Source organism: Cervus elaphus, chromosome 1 (genome assembly GCF_910594005.1).
Source record: "Cervus elaphus chromosome 1, mCerEla1.1, whole genome shotgun sequence".
NCBI classification, from domain to species: domain Eukaryota; kingdom Metazoa; phylum Chordata; class Mammalia; order Artiodactyla; family Cervidae; genus Cervus; species Cervus elaphus.
The window spans coordinates 80,183,910-80,205,094 of record NC_057815.1 but is presented as its reverse complement, the minus strand read 5'-3'; the positions used below and the strand labels follow the sequence as shown (position 1 = coordinate 80,205,094).

The following is a 21,185-nucleotide window of genomic DNA, read 5'->3' as shown; positions in this document are numbered from 1 at the left end:
CAAGGATATAATGCTTTTGCTTAACACAGTTCTAGGACTCACTTTCCAATCACTTTCAGAGTCTATGTTTCATTCTTTTGAAGATACTCAACAGTTAGAGATGAATTTGGTTTTTGGAAACAGACAAATGTTATCCAAAGCCAAGCAGGGTGTCATTTTTCAGCATTATTGTCACTTTAGGCCAAACGTGAAGCCTGAGCTAACAAAGTGGGTTTTCTGATATGCCTCACAAATAGATTTAAAGGTAAGTCCCAAATGGTTTACACAGAATAATGTCAACAAATAAGTATATGGCTTTCCAGGGTGACTATTTTGAGGGACTCTACTCTTCTCCAAGCACAAAGATGGTCCATTGGTTAAGAACTCACCTTGCAATGCAGGGGACGTGGATTCAATTCCCTGGTCAGGGAACTAAGATCCCACATGCTGTGGGGCAACTAAGCCCTTGGAGCCCAAGCACCACTAGAAAAGATCTTGCATGACTCAACAAAGATCCCACGTGCTGCAACTCAGACCCCCATGCAGATATCTATATATGGACCTATAGAGTGATAGATAGACACACATATATGTATATATATAAACAAGAGCAAAATACACAAACAAGTTCAATGTGTCAAGAAAGCAGAAAGAATAGTGGAAAAGGAGTAGTCAGTCTAAAGGGTAGGAAGCTTTCATGTTTGTGGAATTGAAACAGCATCGGTCTGGTGAATGCAGTAAACAAGAGGAGCGTGGAATGCCATGGGCGTGGAGAGGTGGCCAGGGCAGGGACCCCCAGCTTTTCATCAGCACAAGAACATCACATAAAACTTCATTCATATCATGTGACCTGTTCCTTCCTGCTTCCTCTCTGTGTTACTACTATCCGTGTGGGGACACCTCACCTAATGAGCTTATGCTTTCACACTTTATGCACAATCTCCCAAAATGCTGAACTGATAACATTTGTGGTGAGCCCCCCTAGTTACTTCACAGGTACTCAGGGCTTTGGGGGAACCCATTCCTTCCTCAGGGTACGCTTTCCCTCTTGCACTTGATAACTCCTGCCAATACCCAAATCCATCCGGCTTGTTCCTCTCCACTCTTTACATCCCAGTTCAGATATCTGCTCCTCCTCCCAAAAAACTCCTCTGGACCCCATCACCCCAAATCTCTGCTTATAGACTCAAAAGTCCAAGAAATAAAACTGTATTTTTCTGCAAATCAACTCACATTATACTATGCATCCCTTTCACTGTGCGTTGGAAATTTAGTTTAATAAATTTAGAGTTCTCTGTCTTCACCCAGCTTTTTCTCCAAGTTCTAGGAAGAAATAGAATGCTGAGGTGTCAGGAGAGGGAGCGAGTGAGGGTGAAACATTTGGTATTTAGGATCATTATCCCTCCTCACCAGCTGCTTCTACAACATTCACATTCCCACCCGGCCTGAGGTTAGTTGGGAGGATGACTCATGGGTGGCACCTTAGCTTTAACCACAGGCCTTAGGACATCTACAGTTCCACTTTCTCTCTCTGCCATTTTCAGGTCCATCTGGGCTCGTATGATAAAGAGGCCATCTTTCTGTCCCTTCCTCTCCCAGCATGGCGACAGTTGTCTTAGCGAGACCATCGAGGATTTGTCTATGCTCTGTACCACTCCTGGGTACCTCTTCCTGACCCTGCACCTCTACTGGGTCACAGAACCTCTCCCCAACTGTCTCGGGCTAAACCACTTCACCACCATTTCACCTCTGAAGTCATTCGCTTCCGGTTCTATCAGGAAAGTGAGTTGCCTCTTCTCTCTGTTTTTGACTTCCCCAAGCTTATCTGGAGTTTGTGTTGTTCTCCCAAGTCCACAGTTCAATCAGAGATATAGGAGACTTTGTCATCTCTATATATCTAGTATTTAGCATAACGCCTTGCATACTGTAGGCACTTACAGTTTCATTGAAATGAATTGAATTAAATTCTTCCGTGAGTTGCCTCTGCATTCCAGTATGGGCAGCCAAAATGACTTACTCATTGTCTAGCTTAATACTGATATAAATATTGAAAGTAAAGTAGAATCAGTTACACTAACTGAATAAGCAAGAGATGTAAGAATAAATGGAACCAACAAACCTGTGAATGCCTACATAGATGAGAAGAAAATGAGTGTTAGGATAAGTGACATTGGCTGTGGTAACAAAAACTCCAAAACACCAGTAAATTGTCACAAAGTCTCTCTCCCACTCAAGCAGAGTTCAATGCAGGTTTCCCTTATTAAGTTGGCTTCCCTGATAGCTCAGTTGGTAAAGAATTCACCTGCAATGCAGGAGACCCCAGCTTGATTCCAGGGTTGGGAAGATCCACTGGAGAAGGGATAGGCTACCCACTCCAGTATTCTGGCATGGAGAATTCTATGGACTATACAGTCTATGGGGTCTCAAAGAGCCGAACACAACTGAGTGACCTTCACTTCACTTTCATTTTCACTTATTAAGCTATTCACCAGAGTAGGTTTCCTCCAAGATGGGTCTCAGAGAATCAGGCTGTTTCAATTTGGCAATTCTGCCATCTTTATCTTACATCCTCAAGACTTCAGAAACAAGGAAAACAAAGAACACCGAGAAGGCACACTCTCCTGTAAATGTTTCAGCCTGCAAATGATACATCATTTCCTCCAACATTCCACAGTTTAAAAAAAAAAAAAAAACTCAAGTAGTACAGCCCCACCTAGATGCAAAGGGGCTGGGAAATACAGTTTAACTGTCTGCCCGGAAAAGGGAAATGGATGTGGTAAGCATGAAGCCAGTATCTGCCATACACGCTCAATTGCTTCAGTCTTTGCAATACTATGGACTGCAAACCCCCAGGCTCCTCTGTCCATGGGATTCTCCAGGCAAGAATACTGAAGTGGGTTGCCATGCCCTCCTCCAGGAGATCTTCCCAACCCAGGAATTGAACCTGAGTCTCCTGCATCTCCTTCATTGCAGGTTGATTCTTTACCCACTGAGTCACCTGGGAAGCCCGATATCTGCATAGTATATATTTAAACATGCAGATTAAATAGTCCCAAGTACCTTGAAGTAATAATAAAGGGCACTAACACAGTTCTGTTAAACTGAAAACAGAGCCACAGTCACTTCAGGGAATAAGACAAAAGAATTAGCAGGCAGTGTGTCTCTAAGATGTTTGAAGTGGCTACTCCAACATTTAAAATTACATGCATAGTCCTTCTCAGTCTTCGACAAATCACTTCACATTTAACACCTTCCAAAAGCATTTCACTCTTGTCCCTCCTCTGGCTTGGCATGGGTTGCATGCCTCAAACTCTTCAATGGTTTCCATTTGCGTTTGGGGTAGGACCCAAAGTCTTTACCCAACCACAGGGTCCTGCATGATGAGGCCTCTGCCTGATTATCTGAACTCAGCAGCCCCTCCCTCAGTCTGCTTCTGCTACACAAACCTTCCTTCAGTTCTGAAGCATCTCCAGTTGAAGCAAAAGGGAAGGGGGCAGGGAACAACCTTTAAAAGAATGGCATGGTCACGGGACATGACAAAAACTGGTTAGAACCAACCAGCTCCAAGATGGCGGAAGATTCCACTTCCATTAGACCTTGATCCCCATTACACACTCATTGTAATACATTAGCAAGTTAAACAACACACCCACAAGCACCATGACTGTTCTGAAGCCAATCACAAAAGGTCAAAAAGTGGGCAGGTCTCCCACCTGTCTTCCCACAGGTTATGTTGGGCCTAGTCTATCATTCCTCACCTGCCCTCACCCGACTCATCCTACCAGTCTTCTCTTAAAGGTTCCTTCTTCCTAGATGTTTCTGTGATTTCCCAATTTAAATTGCCTTGTCTTACTATTGTTGAATTGTACCTAGTACTTCTCATTCATAACACCCACTAGACTGTGGAGTCATGCATTTATTATAATTACTTTTGATTCAGTGTCTACCTCCAACCAGTTCTTTGTGAGCAGAAACTGTCTGAATTCACTCCTCTATCTCCAGTGCGAAGTATACATTGCCTGCTCCTAAAAGTTATCCTATAAATAGCTTTTAAAATAGGCTGAAATATTTACAAAGGGTATAAAGAAATATCTAGAACTTAGCTAAGCCTTAAAGGATAAGAAGTTGCTTCATTTTCAAATGCAGGGGTAATATCAGATACCCTTGGTCAAAGGGTACCAACTTTCAGTTATAAGATGAGTAGGTTCTGAGGATCTCATTTACAGCTGGGTGACTATATGACTGACATTGTACTGTCTCATACACTTGAAAATTGTTAAAAGACTCAATCTTAAGTGTTCTAACTTATATGCAGAGTACATCATCAGAAGTGCTGGACTGGATGAAGCACAAGCTGGAATCAAGATTGCCAGGAGAAATATCAATAACCTCGGATATGCAGATGACGCCACCCTTATGGCAGAAAGTGAAGAACTAAAGAGCCTCTTGATGAAAGTGAAAGAGGAGAGTGAAAAAGTTGGCTTAAAACTCAACATTCAGAAAACTAAGATCATGGCATCCGGTCCCATCACTTCATGGCAAATAGATGGGGAAACAGTGGAAACAGTGAGAGACTTTATTTTGGGGGGCTCCAAAATCACTGCAGATGGTGATTGCAGCCATGAAATTAAAAGACGCTTGCTCTTTAGAAGAAAAGTTATGACCAACCTAGACAGCATATTAAAAAGCAGAGACATTACTTTGCCAACAAAGGTCCGTCTAGCCAAGGCTATGGTTTTTCCAGTAGTGATGTGATGGGTGTGAGAGTCGGACTATGAAGAAAGCTGAGCACCAAAGAATTGATGCTTTTGGACTGTGGTGCTGGAGAAGACTCTTGAGAGTCCCTTGGACAGTAAGGAGATCCAACCAGGCCATCCTAAAGGAAATCAGTCCTGAATATTCGTTGGAAGGACTGATGCTGAAACTGAAACTGAAACTCCAATACTTTGGCCACCTGATGTGAAGAACTGACTCCTTTGAAAAGACCCTGATGCTGGGAAGGATTGAAGGCGGGAAGAGAAGGGGATGACAGAGGATGAGATAGTTGGATGGCATCACCGACTCAATGGGCATGAGTTAGAGTAAACTCCGGGAGCTGGTGATGGACAGGGAGGCCTGGCGTGCTGCAGTCCTTGGGGTGGCAAAGAGTTGGACACGACTGAGTGACTGAACTGAACTGGACTGAACTACACATATACAAAATGTACTGTGTGAGGCACTGGGTGAGCTAATTAACTTGATTGTGGTAGATATTTTACAATGTATACTTAAATCATCACTTTAAATATAGATAATTTTATGTGTCAATAATACCTCAGTAAAGGTGGGGGAAAATAGTACAAAGTAAAGAGAGTAGGATTTTTTAAAAGTCAATCAAAGAAGATGGCACTGGAGCAGTCCTTAAGGCCCCCTGCTGGGCCAACAGCCAACTTGTTACTTGCTGGATCTGAGTTCCCGGGAGATGGATTGGGGCTGCAGGAGTAGGGAGGGTACCAGGGTCTTTGGGGGACATGCTGTTTACCTACAAGTACAAACATATTTCAATATTTAAAAATTGGTATGTTTATGGAAGTAGCCTGGCCAAATCTCTGTTCTGAGTAGGAGCAAGCTGGGAAGTCTCCAGCAAAGGCAGCACTAAGTTGCTTGAAATTTCATGGATGATGTGGGGATGACAGACTAGTATGAAGGTAAGATGGACGGAGCTAGAGGGAAAATTGTGAAGGTGCAGTTCTGTCAATTTCGGGCTGGGATAAGCTTCAGTGACCTCGTGTGTAACATGAAGAAAAGAGTGGTACTGACTCCAAAAGGATCCAATGAGAAAACCATGGGCAAAGTGTTTGCCACACTGGTCAGTGGTAGCTATTATCACTGTGGCTGTGATCACCACTGTTGTTGTTACTAGGGAAAGGACTAGTCAAGGGAACCTGGGGGCTAGCTCACTTCTGCCATTATCTGTGTGGCCCTGGCAAGTCAACCACTCTGATCAAAATGCTGAGTGTATGAATGCGTGAATTTTGTGGGGCACAGCATCATATTTTTATGATTGTCAAAGGAATTTAAATTTTCATTTCAAATCCTACATTTACCTTAAGTGCCTGGTACCAAATTGTCTTTCTTATTTTAGCATAAACTATATCCATTATTCTGTTGCTTTTTTATTATAAAAGCACCAAATTCATGTTGTGTTTGACTCAAGGAAAAATGTCATTTCATTTATTTAATGTTGTACTCAATATTATTATTTGAATATAAATCACAATACCCACTGTTTCCAAATTTTAAACTTTTATTTCAAATACTTAAACATACAACTGTTAACTATAGCCATAATATTAATAAGGAATAGAAATATTAAAATATAAAAATTAAGTGCTGAAATATATTTTAATTGAAAACATTTGACATGGAAATTCCTTCACAACAAATCATCAAATAAAACCACTACATCCTGGTGCCTGAACTTTTCCTAAAACAAATACAAAATAATAAGAAGGTCTTAGAAGCCATTAAACAAACTTTACAATTGTGTGTATGAAAATAAAGTGAAGTGCAATTTCACAAAAGGAAAAATCTCACCAAAAATGAATGAGGTATATTTATGTAGGCCACTGTAGTTAAATGGAAAAAATACTGCTAAGTCACTTCAGTCGTGTCCGACTCTGTGTGACCCCATCCCTGGGATTCTCCAGGCAAGAACACTGGAGTGGGTTGCCATTTCCTTCTCCAATGCATAAAAGTGAGAAGTGAAAGTGAAGTCGCTCAGTCATGTCTGACTCTTCATGACCCCATGGACTGCAGCCTACCAGGCTCCTCCATCCACGGGATTTTCCAGGCAAGAGTACTGGAGTGGGGTGCCATTGCCTTCTCCGACATGGAAAAAATAAAATAGTGACAAAATATCTACTGTTACTTAAAAATCTCTCAACATCGAAAGAATAAACCACCTCTCAAACAATAACTGAAGACAAAGGCATATCTGCAATCAAAAATCATTTGCATCGAAATGGTGATTCATTCTCGCAACCACCACCAGTGCTTACAAACTCTGCCTCCTAGCTGTGTGTAATTTGAATTCTGTTTGATCTAATGTGAGATCCACAAGCTCAACCAAAAACAAAAAAAAAAATCTTTACCTTCATCCATATTTTGTGAAAACAAATTGAGGCAAAACTAAATTTTAATTCACTTGGAAGGAAAAGACATCTCTTCCTCCTGTTCCTGCTTCTCGGTACACATTTATTAATCCCAAAGAGCTTTTTGACCTCATACCGACTATTCATCAATTTTCATCAGCCATTATCACTGGGCCCTGCAGTGCACCTCAGCGGGTTGGCAAGAGAACTTATAGAATCAGGTTTCATGGGAGAAAGATGCTTTTCACTTCTCAAGTCTCAGTCTATACTTCAAAAAAAAAAAAAGCTCCGTTCAGTGTGGTGAATTTCCCTAGAGAATATGACTGCATTTACAATGGACACCGTCAAAAATAAAATTGAATATAAAACCAGGGTCTAGGATATTACAATCTCAACAGTGAGGAGGACAAAAACATTTCTGCATATAGAAATTCCTGCAGCCAGATGTTCCAGGGGTTTATTAAAATGTGATCTGATTAAGGGATTATTGGGAGAGTTGTGCTATAAATCATGCTGTTAGTCACATGCATTCAAAGTAGTTCCTACAATGCTAGAAAGTTGAATTTAACATTGGAAAGTGTTTACATTGCCACCAATCGAGTAACAGAGAGGAAGTGGGGGAAAAAAATCTACAAACCAGAGCAAGCATGCCTCAGGGAGTAAGAAGACTACAGGAATTTAGCTGTTTATTAGTGCAGAGACATGCTACAAGGATTAAAGGGGATGAAGGAAAGGGGTGGCTTCAAAGTCCATTAGTTTACCTAATGCAAAACGTAAACGTTTTCTAGAAAAAAATAAAATTAAAATACGTATATCTTTTTGACAACTAAATTACAAGTATCTTTGTAATTTATATATTCTATACAAAAAAAGCAAGAAAAAACTGCTGTATTGTTTAAATGGAAAATACCAGGTTCAATCCCTATAAAAGCATCAACTGCATACCATTTAGGATAATATCACTGATGCACATTTGACAACTAAATTACAAAGCTCTTTGATATACTGTGTATGAAGAGTGGCAATTAAGGCCAATAAAATCAAAGGAAGAAAAAAACTAATTAACACTAACATATCGTTGACTCACTAGCATATAAACTCCCATGCCGGCTCTAAACTGCCAGCAATTGGCAATTCCCAAATTCCTAAGGATGCAGACAAGAGTTTCCAAAAACTGGAGCCACCGGAGGTTTGGGGGGCTCTTGAGAACTTTGACAATTCTTCCTCCTAGCAAAAGGCCCTAAGCACACCAAGGACTTAAAACCCACCCGTCCCTGCTCCCAAGAAATGCAATCTCAAGATTATGAACTATAGTGATGAGTTGTAGATTCTAAACAAATTATGTTACTGCTTTTATTTAAAAAAGAAAATTAATGGTTCATTTTTGTGGCAGAAACAACATGGAATCTGAAGACAAAAGATTTGAGTTCAAAGTCCAGATCAGGTATTTACTATCCCCGCAAATTTGGGCAAGTCATTTAACCCTCCACAAATGAGAAGCATAGCAATGTCTACCTCACAGAGTTGTAGTGAGGATGAAAGTGGAAATATTCTAAAAGTGGCAAAAAAAAAAAAACCTCTACAAATATTAACTCTTCCACTGTACTATGAGCAGGCTCCATCTAAACCTGCACATGCATGCTCACTGGCTCAGTCATGTCTGCTCTTTGCAATCCCATAGACTATAGCTCACCAGGCTCCACTGTCCATGGAATTTTCCAGGCAAGAATACTAGAGTGGGTTGCCATTTCCTACTTCAGGGGATCTTTCCAACCCAGGGATCGAACCCACCTCTCTTTCATCTCCTGCATTGGCAGGCAGATTTTTTACCACTGACACCATCTGGGAAGCCCTCCGTCTAAACTTAGCAGGTAAGAAAAGTACAACAATTTCCTGCTACAAAAACCTTAATACACTAAAATTAAACTGATCATAATAGAAAAAAAATAACATAATGTAGAGGGAAAAACTCCATGAAAACTACATTTAGTTGATCCAGGTTTCATATGGAGAAAACCTGGCAGAAATTTTCAGCAAAACATTAAATCTGTTTTTATACAGTAAACAAACCCAGATTTAAAAGACCACTGTGGAGTGGAAGGTGGGAAGGAGGTTCAAGAGAAGAGGGACATGTGTATACCTATGGCTGATTCATGTTGATATATGGCAGAAGCCAACACAACATTGCAAAGCGATTATCCTCCAATTAGAAATAATTTTTTTTAAAGTAAAAACAAAACAAAAAAGGCCCCCGTGGCTTTGAGATTGTATGGAAAATCATTTGGGGAATCTAAACTAGTTAAAAGTAAAAATAAAGATCATACTTGGCTACTGATAGCAAACTAAACATGTACTACCACAAGATTAATAACTAGCTGCAGCTAACAGTTTTATTCTTCTAACTTTGTTATTGAAAAATTCATGGTACAGATGATCTCCTAAACTCCAGCTGTTACAAAAGAGACATCATTGAAATTCAGAAGAGGACTAATTTTCCAAAAACATTCTGGATGTAGGGTATTTCTGCATAAGTGTACCAAATGACAGGATGCACCAGGAGCACTTTGTCAAGGACACTGTACCATACACAAGGAAGACACTATTGCTACAGATATCTGAAAAGCTTGTTTTGAATCTTGTAGAATAAGCCAAAATATGTGAAATGTATAAAACAAAGAATTCTACAAAAATGATATAAAAAACACAGCTCAATATAAACGAGTAACTTGGTTGGGGGATGGAGACCACAAGTCAAACTCTGGCAACCTTGACTTTGATTTTCACGTCACTCAGTCACACACATACCTATCTTTGTTCATCTCTGCTCCCCTGCAGTTATTCCTCCTCTCAGCTATTGAGCTTTCAAATAACTGATTTCCCCTGTTGCATTTCTGACCTCCCTCAACAGCTCAAGCAATCAGCTCACCAGTTACCCATTCCTGACATGGGTTCAGCATCTGCAGGCTCTCCAACCTACCACTGCCTAGGTGGTGAGGCCCCACACACTGGATGGAGGGCAGGGTACCAGGAGAAGGTCTCATGCCACCCAGAGGAAAACATATTTGCAAAACCAACTCATAAGCGGCTGCCCTGCTCAAAATTCCATTGAATCTTGCGGTTCTGGAGAGTCCTCTAGGTCTAACGAGTCCCCTAAGCCTCCCTGTGAGTTTAGCGTAAACCCCGAGTCTTTCAGGGCATTATGAGCATTCATAAACTTCTGCAGGTATTTGGAGGTATACAGCCAGTGATGTTTCAAGACATCTTCCATTTCGTAGTACTTGGACTGCCTGGCATTCATTTTCCGGAAACGCCTGAACAGTTTGTTGCCAGATTCGTTTCCCTCGCTTGCCCATGCCCCAATGGAGCCATCCCGCTCAATAATTTCAGGGACATGAGCCAAGGTTTTGTGAAAATAATTGGTGATCTTGCCCTCATATCTATACTTGAACTTGGTGGAGAGGAGCTCAGCAAAGCGCTGTGAATTGAAGCTATACTGGCAGAGGGATTCCGGGCACTCTTTAGCAGGGCATGAGGATCGCCAGACGGGTTTCATCTTCAAATAAAGGTCCATCAGTTCCCTCAGGGCTTCGTGCCTCTCCTGGGAGGGAATTAATTCACAAACTGCCTCAACCGTCTCTTTGGTCATGAGCTTCCGGGCAAAGTTGCCGTTCATCCTCATGATGGGCTTCAGGTTCATCTTCTTCCGGAGGTGCTTGTCCAGGGTAGCCTGCCATCTTTTCCTTTCCTCTTTGGAGGCGTTGGGGTTCTTATACACCTCTCCGATCTCCAGCTGGAAGATCTTGTAGAACTCAGCCGCATTGCCGATGTCGCAGTGGAGCGCGTCTATGGAAGGGACAGTCTCAATGAAGGGTTTGGCCGAGACCCCCTTCACCCGGTCCCGCAGTTCCTCCACTGTCTCGTGGTAGGGGTTGGAACGCCAGACCTCGTAGCGCTCCAGATTCTCAGCGTGGCTTCTGGTTATGGAGTGGAAGACCAGATTTTGAGAGGCCTCCAGGCGGGTGGCATCACAAAGGGTGCAAATGTAGACTGAGCCGGAAGCCTCGAGGCCTTCCACTTCCCGGACCAGTTTCTCATCGTAGCCGGTGCCCCTAAAGATGAACTTGAAAGTCCGGAGGATGCCTCCCATCTCCAGCATTAATTCGCTGCTCTTCATGGCCTCCCTCTCGGCAATCAGAGGGCTCAGGATGGCCGTCAGGGTCTCGTGGTCAGACTCATCGGCTAGCATGAGGCACAGCGGCTTGCAGCACAGCTCGGAGTTAGGCTTGGCTTCCTCGAAGACCTTCACGTTCTGTGACCCATGAGCGATGCTGATTTTCATGACCGTGAAGGAAAACCGAACCGCCTTTTCTGGAACTGCCGGTCCGCTGCCGTGCTTCTCGCTCACGTCTCCCATCCCATCACAAGACTCCTTCACCACCACGGTGAAGGGCCCATTCAGGTAGTCATCAAGCTCTTGGGCTCTCATGCCCTCCAGGATGTCTTCTTCCATGTCCTTCAGAGCGGACACCAAAGCAGCATCATAGCGGAAGCGCTTGGCGATGGTGTCCACCGGGTAGTCGTCCACAGAGGAGGCCAGTCCGGACAGTCCATCAATAATGCCCACGTCAGTGCTGGAAGACACGTTCTTCAGAGGTGGCTGCCACTCAAAAGGGTGGTAGCCTGGCAGAAGGACTTTCTCAGCACTCCGAAGGGCATGCAGAGGCTGGAAAATCTGCCTCCCAGTGATGGCCTTCACAGTCCTGTACATCTTGTGGTACTGGCTGCAGCTGAGGAAGGTGTTGACGCGGATGGCCAAGCAGACAGCCGGCTGCAGGCCAGAGCCACGTCCCTTCATGATGGCCTCCAGCTCATCGGCTTGTCTGTGCTCATTTCTGGCTCTCAGCGCCAGCAGGAACAAGGTCAGGCACACAGACTTCACATCTCCACCTTCTTCCTTGTCGGCGAAAGCCTTGACCTGCATCTTGAGCTCCCTCAGACGGTGCTTCTGAGCCCGGCGGGTCAGGGACAGGAGATGCTGGCGGGGCCGGCCCCCTTTATTGATGTGCACAAAAGTCTCTTTCGATTCCTTGTGGCTTGAGACATGGTGATTGTATTTTTCCAAGCTGACCTCCTCATCGCACTCCTCTGCTGGACATTTCACCATCAGGGAATTCAAGATGCTCAGAAAAGACTTCACCGGACTCTCCAGGTCAGTGGGGAAGCAGGGATACCGGCAAGAAGGACAATAGCTGCCCATGACTTTGAGGCATCTGAGAATGCAGATCCTGCAAAAGACGTGCTTACAGTTGGTCTCCACGGGGTCCGCCAGAATGTGTTCGCAAATCTGGCAGGAGATAGATTTCACAAAGTGCGCCGGGAAGTCCACTGCCAGGAGCCTGGTACTGAGGTGTATCTTACTGCAGTTGGCGATCTTCTTCATCAGTTCCTTGCTGCTGATCCTGTCCTGAGTTCTTCTCTTGCACCGTCGGGCTTGTCTCGCTCGGTCCATCACAGTTCTGAGTCTTTTGCTGAGCTGCGAGTTTGGCGGCTGACTCTTCCTCTTGAGTCCCCGGCGGGCAGCATCGCAGATGTCACAGGATGGTGTGTGGGGGTGCCACTCCATCACTGCATTCCTCGGGGAGTAAACCTCACACGGGGCGCTGCTGAACTTCCTGTGCATGAAGCTCCAGCAGTTATGGCAGAACTCAGTGGGGTGGATCGAGTCCACATCTGCCTTCACGTCGATCCGGAAGACCTTGGCAATGAGGTCTGGCCAGGACGTGGCCCTCTTTTCCTTCTTTCGTAAGAGGACTTGGGTTTTGCCATCCACGGGCCCGTGGACTGGATATCTCCTGTGGTGCCGATCAGCTTTGAGCGAATTCCCACAGATGCGGCAGAGATGTCGCAGGTTGGCTTGGTGGATTGCTTTGTCTCTTGCTTTTCCATCATCATGGAATTTTTTCAGAAACTTTGGGTGGGGCTTTAATGCCGGTTGAGTCAGGGCTGGCTTCGGACCACCAGCCTTGTCCAGGGCTGCTGGAGATTGCTCTAGAGAGGGCGTCCCCTCAGAGGAATCTTGCTTTTCTGCTTGAGCATTTTCAGGGGCCTTTTCAAAGGATCTCACCCTGAACAGTTTAAATTTCCATTCTGAAAATTTAATATGTGGATGCTGGATTTCATCTGGGGCAGAACTGAGTCCCAGGGTGGGTGGCAGAGAGACAGCCATGCTGGCTGATACCTGAGAACAATAAAAACAAGTCAGATGAAGAAAAAATGTCAACATCCCGCTGATGCATCTTGGAAAGAATACAGATTAGTACATTCAATTATTCACCTATTAAATCATCCAGGAAGTTGATTATTAAATTTCCTATTTTAATATACTATGTTAGGTTCTGATCATATAGCAGAGAATAGAGTCGTTCCCTGTTCTTACAGTGTGGGTGGTCATTTAAACCATGTATGTAAGTACATGCACCACCATAGTTTATTTTACATACATGTGTACAATCTTATATTTTAGTTTATTATTTTATTGAGGTACAGTTGATGTACATACCATATATACAATATTATTTCCCTTTCACTAAAACCTTAAGGTCTTTGAGGACAAAAATCTCTGAACGATTAACCTCTGTCTCCCCAAGGTTCCTAGCACACATTACATGCTCAATAGTTATTTGCTGAATAAATGCAAGAAAAAACTGTCTACTAAAACCAAAGAAAAGTCATATTTTCTGCATTGTATCAGACTCATTGCACTAGCTGGACAATATATTTCCAGCTTTTTAAAGGTATCTCCTGAGAGGTTGATTGTTTATTTCTTCCAAACGGGACATAAAAGGATGATAAAGCTACAAATCCAAAGAAACTAATTACTCAGTACTTGAAAGGATGAAGTGAATTTTGAGCTTTATGAATGTATGCTAATAATAAGTATCATGGATAGTAATTATGCTTACAATTTTAATTAGTGAACGCTGCTGTAAATTAAAAGGCTGTGTCTCCATTAGAAACAAACCCCACAGAATTCTCTGAAACAAACCACAGTGTGCATGTACTAAGATTCTGAAGAACTTTTAAGATGAAAAATTCAAGTATTTTCAGATAAAATTCCACAGGCCATCCTGAAAGTCATTACCAGGCACTGATCGTTAATTAGCTCTATAGTTTGTAATAAGAAGAGGTGGGAGTAATATTTTTCTTCTTTGAAAAACATTAGCAATTATACATTTCAGGAAACCATAGCAATCTGGGTTGTGGTGTAGACACCATAGTGCTGTAGAGAAAAAGTCTTAAAATGCCATTTGAGTATCTCTAGACCCAATTAGCCCAATATTCTCAAAATTCTTTAGTACACATAACTGGAAAAAACAGCAACTGTATGTTCAAACTGTATATATCTATATATCCCATATTTGCCTGGAATAATGCTTTCTTTTCTTAAAGTCTTGATTGAATTTGCTACAATATTGCTTCTGTTTTATGTTTTGGACTTTTTTTTTTTTGGTGGGGGGTGCTGTGAGGCATGCAGGAACCTAGCTCCCTGACCAGGGATCCACCACCCCCTGCACTGGAAGGCGAAGTCTTAATTACTTGGACTGCCAGGGAAGTCCCTGCTTTAATGCTCTTGACTTGGCGATTATATTAAATAACATTTTCCCCTCAATTAACTAACTAACTAGCCAAATTGATGATATTTTTCTAGTCATGTGGTCATGGAGACTAACCCTCAAGAGGAGCACACTTTGCCCAGAGGTGGGATTGGCGGTGGGGGCAGGCGGGCAGGGGGAAGCCACGAGGGCCGTCCTGACGGCTGCTGACAGTTTCCTGTCAGGCCATCCCTTTAAACCGCTGAAGTCTGCTCCATCTTGCATACATTATGCTTCAGAGGTTCATGTTTTTCGTAAAAACTAATAGCCAACTTCCAACTCTTGGTTGAAAAGGAAATCCTGTTACCTTGTTCTATATGCAGGACTGTGTGAGAACCAAACAGTTCCAAACCATTTCAAAGGTCTCATTAACCTCAGAAGTATTTCAGCTGCAACCCAGCCAACACCTCAAAGTTGCATACGGTTCAATTATGTTCCTAAATTCTGTCCTGGCTCAGGGTCAGGGGCCTTCCCATGCCCGCTCTGTCGCCTTGGTTTGAACTCATTCCCAAGTGTCTTTATCATTTCTTTAGCCTTCCTCTTCCTTGTCTTTTTCTAGCACACTAGTTCTCTGGAATTCCAAGATAATACTATGAATTCTTCTTTTTAAAAATGTATGACCATCTCTAGAGTTATTCAAGTTAAATATTGAACTTTCACAATCAGTAAGTCAAGGCATGTTAGAAGGAGCCCTAGAACTCTCTCCCCTCCCCACCCACACCTCACCTTGACTCCCACTACCCTAAAATAGTCTATCAAAATCAGCTGAAATACATTTGTGAAAGTACTCCCAGAAAGAGTACCATCACCAAGCTGTTATTAGCCATTTACATCCAAATCAAATTTACTCACTAGATTGTTTTTCTATTTAGCTGCTACAAGTTTATCCAAACTAGAAGCAAGAATGGAGTAGGAAAAATGTGTTATTTTTCTCTTTTTCAGGGAAACATACGCCAAGAAGCTAATAGTGGTGATATGTGAAACCTATGAGGCTTCCCCAGGTGGCGCTAGTGGTAAAGAACCCGCGTGCCAATGCTGGAGACAGAAGAGATGCAGTTTTGATCCCTAGGTTGGGAAGATCCCCTAGAGGTAGGCTTGGCAACCCACTCCAATATTCTTGCCTGGAGAATCCCATGGACAGAGGAGCCTGGAGGGCTAGAGTCCATACGGTCACAAAGAGCTGGACATGATTGAAGCAACTTAGGATGCACGCAGGTAAAAGTTATAGATGTTTTATATTTTTTATCCTTATCTAGGATTTTTACTGCCTCTGAAATAAGCATCTATTATTTTTAGAAGATAGAACATTTAATAACTAGTTCTAATCAGATATCATTTATATATTTGATTAGCAAAGATTGAAAACATTGATGCTCATCAGCATTAATGAAGGTATGGGGATTGAAGGGATCTTCATACATTCTTGGGAGGAGTGTAAATTGGTATAATATTTCTAGTGAACAATGTAGCAATGTCTTTTAAAAGTTTAAATATATATTATCTTTGGTGAAATAAATCTGATTTTACAAAGTTCTATAAAAACATCCCCATAGGTTATTCCCATAGTGATATGTTATATGGAGAGAGAGAAAGAAAAAAATTTTAAATGTGTTTAAAAATTTTTTTTCATTACTTTGCAAAATAGAAAACAGCATAAATAATCACCAAGCATTATTACACAAACTGTGGACCAGGTACACGATGGAAAACAGCACAGAAATTAAAATTTTCTATATGCATTGATACATATGTGCAATTTCCATATACATCAAGAAATAAAATGATGCCTACATCACAAAGCAGAGACAAGAACAACAATAGCAAGTATAGTAAGACCTCGTTCTTGCGTATTTGTTCATATTTGTATATATCTGAAAATATGGAAACTCTGGAAGGGTATGCGCTGAAACCTTCACAATGTCAACTCTTTAAAAAATAGAATTGACACTGGTAAGAGGATCTCTAATTTTCTAATTCATTTTCATATCATTAGAATTTTTCACAACAAATACGTATTATTTTTTAAACTTTTGTGATACATTCACTTTAGGAAAAAAGTATTTTTAAGGCTAGATTTCTATGTACCCATAGTCATTTTCCCATTGTTGTTGTTGAGTCACTCAGCGTGTCTGACTCTTTGTGACCCCATGGACTGCAGCACGCCAGGCCTCCCTGTTCCTTACCATCTCCCAGAGTTTGCCCAAGTTCATGTTCATTGCATTGGTGATGCCATCCAGCCACCTCATCCTCTGGACACCCTTTTCTCCTTCCCCATTTTCCCATATTTTTCCCTAAATTTCCTCCCAGAAAAGTTTGGCCAAGTGTCAAATCTGACCACCATTCTTAGCTTTTCTTTTCTGGTAAACATGTGCATGCGTTCTCAGTTGCTCGGTTGTGTCCAACTCTTTGCGACCCCATGGAGCCTGCCAAGCTCCTCTGTCCATGGGATTTCTCAGGCAAAAATACTGGAGCGGGGTTGCCATTTCCCTCTCCAGGGGATCTTCCCAACCCGAGGATCGAACCCATGTCTCCTGCATTGACAGGCGGATTCTTTACCACTGAGCCACCTGGGAATCCCAAACAAGTTGAAAGGGTACTGAAATATGGACTTGCAGACAGCATGAAATTAGAACCATGAAAGAGTTATTGTGTGGTCATTTTTTTTTCTTTTTTTTGACACCTGGGAATCTTGCAAACTCTCCTGTCTTCTAACACAGGGTCTCAGTGGTGGACCAGGGTCAGACTCTGTAAGGCAGGGTGGTTGTTGCTGGCTCAGCCCTGTTGCCATCGTGCTCTGCCCCCTCAGCATTGCTATCACCTTCCATCACAGCTGGAGAGGTCCTTCTCCCTCCATGGGCGTGGATTCACTTGGCAGCCAGTCTAAGGTGACTTGGCTGGGGCAGAAACTGTCATTCATACGAGTGCATCCTTAGTTATTTTGGAAGGCAGAGCTGCAGCACCGCCCCCACTCCCAGCCCAGCCCCCTACTCCGCGCACACATACACGCTCGTACTTGGTCCACAATCCCTCCTCTTAACGTCTTTGGTCCCCACACAATGCTTGAGTGACTACTGTGTGCCCAAGCGTGACCCCTTGTTGTCACACCCGTTGCACTCATTCGTCCATTTATTCATTCACTCCACAAATAACTATTGTCTACTTTTGGCCAAACACCAACATCAAAAAACTGACAGCATCAAAAGTCTTTTTATGTCTCAAGGCATCTACAAAGTGATCTGAAGATTCTTGCTCTTCCTCCAGGCAACTTCTTGCTTGAGCTACTTTAGAAAGAGAAGTGTACCGTCACAGACCCTGTTCAGGAATCCTGTTCACGAACGTAACCTCTGTGTAGGGTCTCTACAGTGGCAGGTCTCAAAATTGCTATGTGCCAGCATCACTAGGGAGCTTGTGTTTAAAAACAACGCTGCAGATCATCAGGTCCCAGAGAGTCTGATTCTCCATCTGGGACAGAGGCCAGAAATTGTATTTTTTTAGCAAGCATTTCAGTGACACTGCTGCTGGGGGCCTGCAGGTCATGCTTTGGGAAATACTGGTCTCCTACTTAATCTGATGCAGCTCAGGAAATTCCTGGCAATTCTTGGCAAATACCTGGGCAAGTACATATTTCCTCCAATCCTGAAATTTTTTTGCTCCTGATTATTTTTCTTGCCTGGATTAGCGCAGTAATTTTTCCAAGAGTCTCCCTCCTTTCCTTCTGCTGATTCGTTTTGCAAACCCTTTCAATAAGCACTACTTGGGAAATTCCTGGCAGTCCATTGGATAGGACTCTGAGCTTCCACTGCCAAGGGCACATGTTTGATCCCTGGGTCAGGGAACTAAGATCCCCACAAGCCACACACTGCAGCCAAATAAATAAATAACACACTCCCTAAACCCCTTCCTCTGCCTACAGCCCTCATCTACAGTAATTTGGATATTTTGCATCTTCTCTATGGACCTACAGCATCTTCCTCAACTTGGTTTCTTGTTCCTTTCCTATTTTAAGCACATTAGGGAGAAAAACCAAACATACGTCAGTTTCCCTCCATCCCTCCTCTCATTCCCCACAAGGGAAAAAGCCCAAGTACTTCTAGTTAGCAACATAAAAAGATAATAAATATTGTGACTCAAGGCATGAAAAGCATGAGTGTTACCTTGCTCAGCAGGCTGCCTGGGCAAAGTGTTGGGAAGACTGCAATTCAGTTGATATCACTTGATACCAAAGAGAAGGCAGAGGGTGCTCTCCTGTCTTTCGGGCAGGCTGCTGCATTATTTATCAGTCTCCACCACCTTTCCCAGCCTCCCCCTGCCACACAGGGCTAACCACAAGTGATGGCAGCCAATCACAGCCTGTGAGCCCCCAGCTCCAGCTGGCACCTGGCTCTTCAGGAAGCTTAGCTGGGGGACCTGAGTGTAGAGCCACACTCTGGTGTGTGCTGGAACACTGCCAGAGCCATCAGTTCACTCCCCAAGACTGGTTGGAAGTGATCTTGTCAACATAATTCTGGACTTCTGCCAAGGTTCTATACCTGTGCCTCAGTTTCCTCATCTGTAAGATGGAAATACATACACCTCAAATAGTCAATGAGCTTACACAGCGAGAGGTATCATAGGAAAATACTTGCAACAGCATCTGCCCTTGTTGTTGTTTAGTCTCTAAGTTGTGTCCAACTCTGCAACCCCATGGACTGTAGCCCACCAGGCTCCTCCGTCCATGGGATTTCCCAAGCAAGAATACTGGAATGGCGTGCCATTTCCTTCTCCAGGGGATCTTTCCAGCCCAGGGATCCAACTTACATCTCCTACATTGCAGGCAGATTCTTTACCACTGAACCACCTGGGAAGCCCAGAGATCTGCCCTTAGTAGATACTCATCAAATGCTAACTCTGTGATCACTTTTATTTTAATTTTGAAATGACCTACCTGGACAGTTCTCAGTAAGGGGAGTTTGTACTCCTCGAAACAACACTAGATTTACATTACTAGAGTTTTGAAGGAACAGACTAGGATCTGTGCCTTCAGTTGCTTTGGGCCTTGGATATATTACTTAAATCTAAGTAACAGATTTATGAGATGCTATCTCCTCGTCTACGTCCCAATATTGATTATATTAGCCCCATGTTATTCAGACCTATAGGCCAGGCTTCCATGTGCTTTACTTTACTTACTCTCACTTATTTGTCACCACAGCGCTATGCATTTGACATTATTTTTTCTAAAGAGAAGCCACAGAAGTTTACAGCAATGGAGAAGCTTACCCATGGACACACACCACTAAATAGTGAAGTGGGATTCAAAGTGCATGTTCTCAACCACTTCACTGTTCTGTAAAAGGAGGATACTGAGAGCCATCGGCAGCAAAAGTGTGAGGATGACTCAAAAACGAACTTCAGTCTACCTAGCAAGGTCTCTGTTTCAAATCCCCTTTATATTTCTTAGACCCAAGTACCCCTGTGCTCAGCTAATATGTGAGGGGCGGTCTTGTTCATATCTTCAGCAAAAACTGTCAGCATCAGGTGCGAGGATTCCTCTGTGCTGTCCTGCCCTCTCTAAACATTCCTCAGTTCAGTTCAGTTCATTCACTCAGTCATGTCCGACTCTGCGACCCCATGAACCGCAGCACGCCAGGCCTCCCTGTCCATCACCAACTCCCAGAGTCCACCCAAACCCATGTCCATCGAGTTGGTGATGCCATCCAGCCATCTCATCCTCTGTCATCCCCTTCTCCTCCTGCCCTCAATCCCTCCTAGCATCAGGGTCTTTTCCAGTGAGTCAACTCTTCGCATCAGGTGGCCAAAGTATTGGAGACTCAGCTTCAATATCAGTCCTTCCAATGAACACCCAGGACTGATCTCCTTCAGGATGGATTGGTTGGATCTCCTTGCGGTCCAAGGGACTCTCAAGAGTCTTCTCCAACACCACAGTTCAAAAGCATCAATTCTTCAGCACTCAGCTTTCTTTATAGTCCAACTCACACATCCATACATGACCACTGGAAAAACCATAGCCTTGACTAGATGGATCTTTGTTGGCAAAGTAATGTCTCTGCTTTTTAATATGCCGTCTAGGTTGGTCATAACTTTCCTTCCAAGGAAGGACTTGTCTTCCAAGACATTCCTAGTATGTTGCCGTTGTTGTTTAGTCAGTCTTATCTGACCCTTTTGCAGCCCCATGGATTGTAGCCCACCAGGCTCAACGAGATTTCCATGAGATTTCCCAGGCAAGAATACTGGAGTGGTTTGCCATTTCCTTCTCTGGAGGATCTTCCCAACCCAGAGGTTGAACCATGTCTCCTGCTTGTCAGGCCGGTTCTTTACCACTGAGCCACCTGGGAAGCCCCGCTCCTCGTATATCCCCATTGTTTTTCACTCAGGCCTGTCCAACCACACAACAGTCCTGGGGGGCACAGTTTCTGCTCAT

General features: G+C 43.3%; 1 protein-coding gene across 1 annotated transcript; it reads right to left on the bottom strand.

Annotated features, from left to right (window-relative positions):
* Nucleotides 1–10,206: 10,206 nt before the first annotated feature.
* On the bottom strand, nt 10,207–19,015 carry RAG1 (recombination activating 1). The gene is made up of 2 exons (XM_043921764.1): nt 18,919–19,015; nt 10,207–13,350 (listed from the first exon to the last, which is right to left on the bottom strand). Exon 2 carries the CDS (start codon nt 13,336–13,338, stop codon nt 10,207–10,209), a length of 3,132 nt encoding a protein of 1,043 aa, XP_043777699.1. The 5' UTR covers nt 13,339–13,350; nt 18,919–19,015.
* Nucleotides 19,016–21,185: the final 2,170 nt, after the last annotated feature.

Coding starts and splice junctions, on each gene's coding strand:
- RAG1 (XM_043921764.1), bottom strand. CDS start 13,338: ATGGCTGTCTCTCTGCCACCCACCCTGGGACTCAGTTCTGCCCCAGAT.